We start from the raw sequence: 11,376 nt of genomic DNA, 5'->3' as shown, positions 1-11,376 counted from the left end.
ATCTCAATTGTCCAAATCCGAATTCACAATCTGAAACCAATTTTTACATTGACAGCTGAATCTGAATCTGACTTTCAACTGAATGTTGACAGCATTCCAATATATCAAGAACTGACTTTTAAGCTGGATGAATATTAGATAGGAAAGTTATTTAAAACTAAATTTGAATTCAAATACAATAAGATATTTATTTAAATCCCAATTCAAATATGAATTTAAACATATGTTATTTCTTAAATTTGAGTACCATTCAATTTCTTAATTGAATGATAAATTCTTTTCTGTATCACTATTTTTTTGAAGCAGTTTAGTCGGATATCCGACCTGAATAGGATTTATTTGCATCCATACCATAGTCAAATAATGTTTCGGTCCATACCATAGTCACAAATAATGTTTCGGAGTTTTAAACAACAAAGTTTTTCTTGAGTATAATATAGTAGCCTTAAAAAAAACAAGAAAAATATGATAAATTTTAAAAAAATAAAAAAACTAAAAATAGATGAAAAATAAAATAAGTAAGAAACTAATTACACAAACATCAAAAGACAAGTAGATTTGCAACAAATATAAAATATAAAATATAAAAAATTTGTTTGGCATTAAAAAATTAAAAAAAGTGAAAAAATACATTAAAAAAATGTTTTTTTTAAAAAAAATACATTTTTTAAAGTTTTAAACGGTAATTTAATTTATCACATTTTTTACATTTTTTTCGAAGAAAACATGTTTTTTGTGACACTGATCCAGAGCCCCTTAGTCACGACACTTTCATGGTTACAGAACCAGGTTGTTATTGTTAGTGCTTGTATTTTGGGGCTCTACTTCGACTTGAGTCTGTCTTGTTGGATTGGATTTTTATCTGATTTTATTTATGTTTGCATGACAACTAAATGCTGCCACTACAAGAATACCTTTGGAACACATTGTTACTGATGCCTTATGACTATGAATTGTCCCAAAAAATAAAGCACTTTCGTCGAACACTTGTTACAACATTTTATAATTCTGCTAAATTTTTACGGGCAGGTTCATAAGATAGGAACAGAGTGATACTATTACGAAAAAGGCCCTTGAGGCTGCGTTCTTTGCCTTGTTTATGTCGAAGATCTAAAAATGCAAATGTAAATTACGAAAATTGTAAATGCACTATGCATCTAGACAGGTAAACATGTTTTTAATTTGGGAAAAATTCAAACATAATTGAAATTAGATTTTTTTCAAATCCAATTTAAGCATCAACGTATATTAGTTTATAGTTTGAACTTAACCACTGAATAACATGATTCAAGAATTCTCCTAACTATGAACCACGAGGACAGAGATCACAAATAGTTTCACACTTGGGGTTTCTCCTCTTGAATAGTTTAAAACATGTCCGCCAAATGTAGTGACACCACAAATAGGGTTTTCATTTATATATCTACTTGATTAAGAAATCAATTGCCACAAATAGGCTGTCAATTAGATACGTTAAAAGCATGATTTTCTTTTTATTATTTCATTCAAAGCTAAAAATGTCTTAAATAACCAAAAATACAAGCTCTCTTCTTTTTTAGAGTACTTTGTCTTTCCATAAAGTTTCCAATTTTTAACCTTATGAATTTTTTTGCTAAGTGTATTTTATTCATACAATTTTTGTATCTAATAACTTGAAATGATTTTAGGAAACTATGTTATTGCGTTTATTGGACACCATTAACTACTTAACACAATTGGAACATCGCGTATATTTTTTTATTATCAATCCAAATTGTCTAATCTCAGTCATTCTTTTACATATTTGTATTTGAGAAAGCTCCAAGTGTAACCTAATTATAATAACCAATGTGGAAATCAGGGTAGAGCTAGAAATTTTTTATGGGGGGAAGGGGGGCCAAATTATAGTTTCAAAATTTTAACAAAGGCCGAAATACAAAGTTTCAAAATTTTCATATAGGATAAATAAATTTTTTAAAATTTATTGAGGTGGGAGCCAGAGGCCGGGCCAGCCCTTGGCTCTGCCCTTGATGGAAATCGCAATCCAATCAGCTAGAGTTTCAAAAATAACATCTTTGACGTAAAAGTGAATTAACATTAATTTATGCAATTGTAGTAAACCTTGTCCGTCCTTCAAGATCAACGGCTCTTGTCCCCTCAAGGAGGTTGATGCAATGACTAGGATTGGGGCTGGTAGCCAGTCAGTCTCATTCTCTTAATCAAGTGGCAGGTGTGTCAATCTAGTATGCTTTAAAAGGGGTCCTGTAGCACAAATCATAAAGCATATTGAGGGTGACACTACGATGTAGGCTTGGACCATTAATAATGAGGGGAGGGGTGAAGACTTCGGCTTTAATTTGTTAAATAGTAATAAGATGAAATACTATTCCTTCTTGCCAGTATGCACCCTGTCCTTCCTTCAAGATCAATGACTCTATTTCCTTATGATCTCTTTATCCTTGGGTCCCACCTTTCGAACAACTTCATACTGGGAAAGAGAGGCTGGGCCATCCTAAAAGGAAGCTAGCGAGAAAGAAAGTTGGCACTTTGCTTCAATTATGAGAGCAAGCAACGCACTCAACCCTTAACCTCAAAAGAAGAGAGAGAGAGATGTGAGGATGGTCCGGTCCTTGTCTACTTTTAAGGAAGGGGCCCAGGTCATGAGGGGAGGAGTGGGTCAGAACAAGCAGAAAGGTTGGAATATAGGGGAGCACACAAGGCGTGCCCCCTCACGTAACCATGTTGGTTGAAAGGAGATCTTGTGATCATGAAGCAAAGCAAGCCGATCCCCGAATCATGTTTGATTGTTACGGAGAATTTTCCTTCCTTAAGGCACTTGCCGACGTAGACATCCCTTCCACTCTGACCTGGCATGAGGGCATACATGGCGTCGCCAAGCTGGCTGACATGCAAGGGCTGAGCCAGAAATTTTTCATGAAGAGGCCGAATTAAAGTTTCTAAATTCTGACTAGGGCCGGAATATCATTTCTCAAATTGTTTATATAAAACAAGTGAAATTTTCTAAAATTTACATGTAAATTTAAAAAAAAAAAAAATTGAAGTGGGGCCAAGACCCATGCAGGCCCTACCTTGACTCCGCCCTTGCTGAGCTCGGCCACAAACCGGCCTAGGTGAATTGACTCAAAGCCTCGAAGTTGAAGGAGGTCTACGATTCAACATTTTAGATCTAAAGGTTGTTAACACTCAATATTGTTGCTTGCTTTAACGTGCAACTAGAGACATCCAATTTCCTGATAATGCACCATAATTCGTAGGTCACTTAGGATCCTACTTTTATATATTTGCTTGAAACGAGTAACGAGTCAGCGTTAGCTAAACTTATCCAAGCAATTGGTAACTAAACTAATGAAAACTTGAACTACAATCAATCAAGAGTCCAGAGCTTCATGTATCGACATTAATTAAATGCAGTAATGAGTGCGTAGATGTAAATGGATCAGAGAATATATCTTATTTTTAATAGATCTGATCCATATCGGGAACGGTACATCTTTATGATAATTCGAGATGAATTTACAATATATATATATTGTAAGATTTTCCTTGTTTATTTAAAAGTTTTTATATATTCCCCACTTTTTCGAATAAATTTCCAAACAATTTTAGCAGATAAACCAATCCAGTTGAATCGGTGGCCGAATCAGCAGCTGTGCCCATTCAGTCTTCAAACCAATTCTTGCAACGTTGATCAGGAGACATATTATATATCCTGCTTCTTTATCAATTTTTTCAATTTAAAATTTCATTTATTTTTCTCCTTTTCATAAAGAAAAAAGGCACATGGGACCCAAAGACAAAGGTGTATGTCCAAACCCGTGGGACCATGAGCCCTTTGCCGTCTCGTGAGTGAATTTACTTACTTGTTCTAGAATATAAGTTTGATTCCTTGACTTGGAAAATATGCACAACTAAGAACCCATCATGCATTCATGTATGATCTATCATGATAAACGGTTAGAAGAACAATGAGAAAAAAATGATGGACATTCTTGTCATTTGCTATATTTCACATTTCTTTTTCCTTAATTCAAATGGACGATCTTAGTGAGATGCTATGGCAGGGTGACTCTAGATTCATCATTCACTTATATATATATATATGAAAATTGAATGGTGACTCTAGATTTTTAAAGTCACTAAGTCATCTAATGAGAATTATCTGGATTTTTAAAGTCACCGAGTCATCTAATCAGAATTATCCAATTAAGCATGATAGACATTTAAGAGAAAAAAAAAGAGAAAAATATGATGGACATTTTCGTCATCTATTATTAGTTCTCACTTCTTTCTCTATATTTTTTTCTCAATCATCCATTTATATTAGATGGATGACCTTAATTAGATGGCTAGGTACCTTTAGATAGCAAGAGTCATCACACACACACACATTCACATATACTATTCAATCCTATCGGATGTCAAATGTTGTTGGATAACTAAAGAAATTTATCATAAAAACAGCTATTACATTGGCGCTAGCGATGGGTTATAGTCTCGCAACAGCTTATATGGGTGATCTTTTTAGCAATAAACTTCTTTAACCATCCAACAAATTCTGTAGCATCTTGATTTTTCTTCGGTCATCCATTTTCAAAAGATCAAACGACTAAGAAAATTCCTTATGGTTTAACATGTAAACGTCTTGTGTGTATATATATATATATATAAAACACTTTGGTTTTTTAAAGTCACCATCCATCCAACCAGGGTCGTACAATTCATCATAATGGATGGTCAAGAAAAAAAACAAAGAAAAAAAAAAGGTGATAGACATTTTCACTATTTACTATCAATTTCCACTTTTGTTTTTCATGTTTTCCTCTCAACCATCCATCTACATCAGATGGATGGCCAAAATAAGTTACGTGGCATGCATGGGTAGGACATAAGCACGATTCCATGCACTTGACGTTAATTAACTGAAGCTACTTTCCGTCAATCATGCATGCAGTAACATGTCATGGTGTGGACGACAATATTATGGTCAAGATCCTCTAACATAATCTTTTGATTGTGTTAGACTTTTAAATTAATTTAAGAACCAGTTAAATGCGGTTGCGTGGTTGGTTTGATATGAATAATCTCTTAGAACACATTATTTCTGCAAGTTGTTTCTAATTAAACAACAAAATTTTGAAAACTGCGGCCTAAGAAAATGACGATTTACTAAAATAGTGGAGTGAAGAATTGTTAGATAACGCCTACGTACATGGCTGGCTTTGAATCCATAAACAACACGCAACCGTATACGAGACTTCGTGGTTGCTTGCTTATCAGCTTGCAACTAAGCTTTCACCGGATTCCAACTTGGAGATAGAGATATCTCCTCTATTCCAAATTTAATTATTTTCACATAAGTGGTGGAGTCACATATGGCCTGCTCACATGTGGGCCGTCGCCGACACCAACCCCTCAATGTTTTTTTATTTCACATTAACTTCTTCAAATAATTGTCCTGTTACGTATATGGATACATGTTTCAGATATGAAAATCTATGAATGAGTGTTTATATATATATATATATATATATATATATATTATGTTGATGGGCAGTGCAAAGCCAGATCCGCACCCAAGCTCGGCTCGTGAGCATCAGCCTGAGCCCAGAACCGCAGTAATTTACCGGACCTGGGCTCAGAGCCAGGGTCCGTTACATACATGAGGAAAACCTAATTGAGCCTCGTGGTGTCCCAATTCAATGCAACTAATAAATTTAAAAAACAATTTTCTTTTTGCTGATTTAGTGTAGTTAGTGATAAGTATTTCCCACATATGACGAAGAAAAGAAGTTCTTTCGTTTGAATGTAGGCTGTCTATAGTTTAGACGACATTTGTAGAGTTTAATAGGACACCACGAGGCTCATGACATTAATGGGTCTCAATTAATCTTTCTGGACAAAGCAAGGATTGATAGGTAGCCCCATTATCCGTTTTGAATAAAAAAAGTTATCGATATATAAATTTAAAACATAACCAGAACAGAATGGTGAAGCTTCAAGATAAAAATGAAAGGCTTCTCCTACTTTCCAACTAATAATTTTCACAACCTTACGCGTCCTATCAGGCATGTCATGTATTTGTTCAATTCGGCGTGACTTTTCGCGATCTGAAGCTTACGACCGTGCAAATCAAGTCATCTCCACGTCAGTCTTTAGCTGCCACTTTCAAATAATGTCTTAAGACAAGGAAGAAAAGAGGGCAAAAAGATCGCTTCCAAGAACCATCGAGACATGGAATGGACCGCAGCTTCCAGCTCAATCTCGGCCGTCTGTCTCCAGGATGGACGGCCGAACTGAGGTCTTCCATCCGATTTTCCGGGGCAGTAGTAACTTGATGTCCTTGGCTTCTTGGGGAGAGAGGGAGACATCTTATCGCTTGCCGGTCCCTCAAGGATTTGGGGGTCCCAGAACGATCTGCCGTTGCCTCGAATGGTCACAAAACACACCAATCGTAGTACAGATATCGACCACTAAAGAGAAAGGGAAGGGGTCCTAAGCTTAGGAAATTAAAACGATGCGGGTCTCATAAAAGGAGAATCCAAATCCACTATGTCACATAAAAACGAAGAATAAGTTTTGATTTTTAATGCGTGGACCGAACACCCAAACTAAGCAGCAGTTGGATTCAAGACCCTTGGAAGTTAAAAACAACTCAAAAGTTTTATTAAATCCATTGAATGTGAAGAGAAGCAAAAAAGGCAAACGTGTGTCTTCGGTTTGGTTTTCGTGAGCATTATCCAAATGTGTGTCTTAGGTTCGATTATCGTGTGAGCGTTATCTATCTCTTCTTCCTCTCTCTCCCTTTTTTTCGGGCCAAGAATTAATCAACAACGGCATGGGTGATAAAAGAGTGGTGGAGGAGGACGGGACGGAATTAACGATCTTCTTTTCCTTTTGGGTATTATCCATCGCTTCTTCTCCCCTACCCTACCTTGTTCCTACTAAACCCTAAACCCCAAGACCATGTACACCATTTTTCTAAAATAATGGAATCCTAAACACAAGGCTTAGCATTCGAATTTATCATCTTTACGGAACTTCACAAACTCAAATGAACAATTTGGAAGTTCATTCGGCAAGAACATTTTGTTGGATTTGATTTTCCTTCATTCGTTGAACTGCGGCTTTTAATATGAATATTTTTGCGAAGTTGAAAGTGCCTTCTTTTTGTCTCCCCATAAAATGGGAGCTTGGTTTTGTCAAATTTTTAATCTCAAAACAATTTCAAAAAAAAAAAAAAAAATGAAGAGTAGGGCCCTGTTTGGTTAGCTTGGTTGTGTTCATCGAAATAGGATCTGTTTCTCCATGGAGTGTTCTTTTCGCCCACGACAATCTCCTCTTGTTTCTCCCACGGAAAAGCTTTCATTTAAAGGCCACATTTATGAGCAACCAAGAGAGGTGGCAAGAGTTCATCTCTCTCAGCCCTGGATGGTTCATCTTTTCCTTCTTTGAAAGGATATCAGGGAAGAAACTAAATCGAAACGTTAACCAGAAAAAGCAGACAAGAAAATAAATGTGAATTCAACAAACCAGCACCAATCTCTCAACCTCAAGCACCCAAGAGCTTCTGCATTATGCCTTCCAACCACCCAAACTGCTGCATCACAACCAACAAAACCAAACTGCACCAACAACAGAAAAACAAACAAAAAACAAATTTTTACCTTTCCTTTTCGCCGGTTTTACTCTTTACTCTTACGTTACAAGAAGGAGAGAAACTTCATCTCTCAGATTTCTAAAGAAAAACGGGAAGCAGGATGACCAGAAGAGAAAAAAACAGAGGGGGATGGAAAAAAAAAAAAAAAGGAACAAACACCACTGTACAATCCTTCCAGTCTCCTGCTGCCTCTCTCTCTCTCTCTTCTAAATGCTACCATCAGTCTCCATGAATTCCTCACTGTACTGTTCCTCCACATTCCCTTCTGCTTCTTCCTCCTCCTCTTCTTCACCTTCTTCGTCACCACCACCTTCTTCCTCTTCCTCCTCGTCCCACCGATCGAGGGGAAAGCAGTAGTGTTTATGTCGTACCTTCCAATCGAGCGCCTGGCAAGCCCGAGAGCAGTAGTTAACGTTCCCGCAGACGGAGCACCGCCTGAACTCGTGCTTCCTAGTCTCCGGCCTCCCGCAGGTTTCGTGAGAACACAGCCGGAGGCTGCCTTCCGGAGGCCGGTCGGCGAACCACTCGAGTAGGAACCGGTTGGCAGGGTGGGGCTCGGGAGCCGGGACGTTGCACCCGAAGTCGCTGAGGAGAGGGCAGCCTGCCAACTGCCAACGGCTCTCGATGAGTCCTGCAAGCCACGGTCGGAACCTCGCCGGGTCGCACCTCGGCCGGTGGCGGTGGGAAGGAAAAGCAGGGAGGCGCCAGGCGCAGCAACCGCCGGAGAGAACGGACGCGAGCTCGCGGGCGTTGGCCTGGAGGAGGAAGCGGCGGCCCTCGGCAACGTTCTGGCGGACGCCGTATCCGTCCTGGAGGCAGTGGCCGAACTCGCGGAGGGCGTCGATGTGGCCGAGGGAGGCGGCGCGGGCGCAGAGAGCAACGCCGGCGCGGAGGTCCTTGTCGTTCTTTGTGCCGCCGCTGCCGTTGAATTGGATGACTGCCAGCGAGTAGAGAGCAGGGGCATGAGACGCAATCGCGGCCTTCGCCATAAGCGAGGCGCCGCTCCCGCGGGACTCGAGGCAGTAAAACCGAATCTGTTGCAAAACCAAGAGCACGCCACCATTGTTCAGAACCACAAAAGACATGGAGAGAGTCATCAATGGAGGGAACAAGAGAGAGGCCCACTAACCATGCCCAGGATAAAGCAGGCCTCGACATTCCCAGCGTCGGCGCACCTCTTGAGGAACCTGTGAGCCGATTCCGTCCACCTCGACGCCCTCACCGACAGAGCTCCCGGCGAAGCCCTCCCCAGAACGACGGGTTGCATCCCCAACCCATTCAATCTCTTACACCTGAAAACAAAAGTCGAACCCAAATCAGCCCATTGTTCATAACCAAGAAAAGAAAAGAAAAAAATGAACATGTTTTTACAGGAATCGAGAGATTACGTTGCAAGAACGTTGACGAAATCCCCCGGCGACGACGCTCGGGAACTGAGCTTTGAGAGTATGCAGAGAACGAGATCATCGGGCAATTGTTCGAAGAAATCTTCCCTTCTCTCGCTCTGTGGCACCGTTCTCCGGCGCTTACACCGGAAACCTTGGCTATAGGCCAGCACCCTCTTCCTATTTTCTTCTACCCTTCCCTTCGTCAAACTCACTCTTGGGCAGCACCCCCTCCTCCTCCTCCTCCCTCTCTCCTGCATCTCTTTTCTCCAACACCCTCGACCAATTAGAGAGAAAGAGAGAGACAGAGAGAGACACCAACCAAGTCGAGTCCCAAATCGTTCTCTTTATACGGGAGAGAAAGAGAGAGAGGCGCTCCCTCACGCCCCAACAGCACCGATGCAAAGGCCCATTGTTACCCCGAACAAATAAATACTCTCTCTGTGTCTCTAAGTATATATATACTTGATCAGCGATGGTAAGAATAACACCAAAGAACCAAACAGAATCGAATAAAGAAAGGCAAGCAGTTTCCTCGATTTTAGTCACCCCCGTTCTCTCTCTTCTTCTTTCCTTTTACCTTCTCTCTCTCTTTTTCTCTGTAACCAGGTCAAATGGCGTTGACCGCCTCCTTCTGGTTGCTTATGTTACTAGCAATCCCCGTTTCTCCTTGTCTGCACGCACCCTCCTTTTTCTCCCTCAAGACGCTTAGACTGATGCCATGTCTGAAACTTCCTCCTCTCCAACTCTCTCTCAACTCCCACACATCTCCGCCTATTTCTCTCTCTAAGACCGCCTTAGTTAGAGAGAGAGTGCATTTGTCGGGGGTGGTTAAGCTTATGGTTTAGGCAACGAACTTCAGTTGCTCTTATGGCTAACCAGGGGTGGGGAATGGGGTTAGTTGTTCGCGGCTGTTTGACTCCAAACCGCATGCGGTCAGAGTCTGACCCTCCCGGGTTTAGGGTCTTTCCGTTGGAGACGCCACCCGCCTTACGTGCATGTGACCTAGTGAGAGCAACGCGTGGTCCAATTACTAATCGCCGATCTTTTCAACCCTAATAAAAGCGAGGACGTGGGCGTGGGGAACCGAGGCATTGTCTCTTCTTCTCTTTTTTCCTGCTTCGTGACATATTGGATAGGTTAACGGCCTGTAAATTAAAACCAGAAAATGTCGGGAACGAAAATGTCGTGAAATTATCACAAGTTTTTTATGTTCAGATAATATAAATATTAAACAGATATTTGTAAATGAGAATTGAGTTTTGAATTGTATTAGTATCGGTAGACGAAAAAATAAGAAAATTATTTTCCCAAGTACGTGTAAGCGTCTCTCGCCGCTCTACCGCCAGCCGGCAGCGGGGAAACCGACCCAGCACAGGGAGACAAAGCCGCTTGCGGTCATATGCCGCGGTTTCTGTGGGCCCACCACATCGATCTCACCGTTGATCTCGGCAACGGACGGCTAATGCGTGTGATGTAGAGCTCAACGGTGAAACACACCTTGGCCGTGGAGAGGCAACTGGCGGACGGTCTTTATGCTGCCGCCGTCCTCCGGTTGGATGAGATCATATGGCTTCATGGTTTCGGTTTCTTGGCCTTTAAGAAGTTTGACCCGATCTGTTCAACTTATCCAAATTTCAACTGTTTCACTCGACTGGGTTCGTCCCGTCCAGTAATAAGAAGAAAGGAGAATCGAATCAGCCTTATCTAATTTTATCTTATTTTGACTGAGCAAAAAGAGTATTTTATTCTACTGTATAGAAGAGAGTCTAATCTTCCATCCAATTACTTATATAAGACTTAAGGCATTGCTCCTTAATCGTGATGCTTAAGCTTATGCATTGGTGGCTCCTCTTTTATAACATAAAGAAATTGATGCTCTCCAAACTCGAAACTCATCACCTAACGGTGCTTCAATTCAACTCCTTTTAAATTATCTAGATAAACCTTTATATATATATATATGTCACTTTTTTCATGTACATACATTGGGTTGCATAACCGACACACCGTCAAAATCATCGAGATCACTTTTAAACCAAACCCTTTGCTGACGATCAACTCATAAACTCAGGGACGCCTTCACTTTTGCCTCCATCCATTGTTTACAATTTCAAAGCCTGACCACTTTTTGTCATTTTCTTTAAGAAGTCATGCATCTCATGATACCTGTCAAATAAGAGTTTGCAGTGAATTTTTGTGAAAGTTGCAAGTGTTACCAAGACGATAAGAGTAACAGCTTTTTGAAATAAATACATAAAACAGTAACATATTGTTTATATTATCAAACGGGCTCTAAAAACTACTCAAGTAAATCTCAAAAACTAAAAGGAA

General features: G+C 40.1%; 1 protein-coding gene across 1 annotated transcript; it reads right to left on the bottom strand.

The window, feature by feature from the left end:
- Positions 1-7,648: 7,648 nt before the first annotated feature.
- Positions 7,649-9,568, bottom strand: LOC116246799 (F-box protein At1g67340-like). Its single transcript, XM_031618663.2, has 3 exons — positions 9,046-9,568; positions 8,787-8,949; positions 7,649-8,691 (listed from the first exon to the last, which is right to left on the bottom strand). Exons 1-3 carry the CDS (start codon positions 9,300-9,302, stop codon positions 7,864-7,866), a joined length of 1,248 nt encoding a protein of 415 aa, XP_031474523.1. The 5' UTR covers positions 9,303-9,568; the 3' UTR covers positions 7,649-7,863.
- Between the last annotated feature and the right edge of the window lie 1,808 nt (positions 9,569-11,376).

Source organism: Nymphaea colorata, chromosome 2 (genome assembly GCF_008831285.2).
Source record: "Nymphaea colorata isolate Beijing-Zhang1983 chromosome 2, ASM883128v2, whole genome shotgun sequence".
Lineage (NCBI taxonomy): Eukaryota > Viridiplantae > Streptophyta > Magnoliopsida > Nymphaeales > Nymphaeaceae > Nymphaea > Nymphaea colorata.
The sequence above is the reverse complement of the archived record's forward strand: the minus strand, read 5'-3'. Positions and strand labels throughout refer to the sequence as shown.

Bases quoted from the DNA above. Each gene is read 5' to 3' on its own strand.
- LOC116246799 (XM_031618663.2), bottom strand. From the start codon at position 9,302: ATGCAGGAGAGAGGGAGGAGGAGGAGGAGGGGGTGCTGCCCAAGAGTG. The intron at 8,950-9,045 runs GTAATCTCTCGA...TTTTGTTTTCAG, and splicing joins TTCGTCAACGTTCTTGCAAC to GTGTAAGAGATTGAATGGGT. The intron at 8,692-8,786 runs GTTAGTGGGCCT...GTTTTGCAACAG, and splicing joins CCTGCTTTATCCTGGGCATG to ATTCGGTTTTACTGCCTCGA.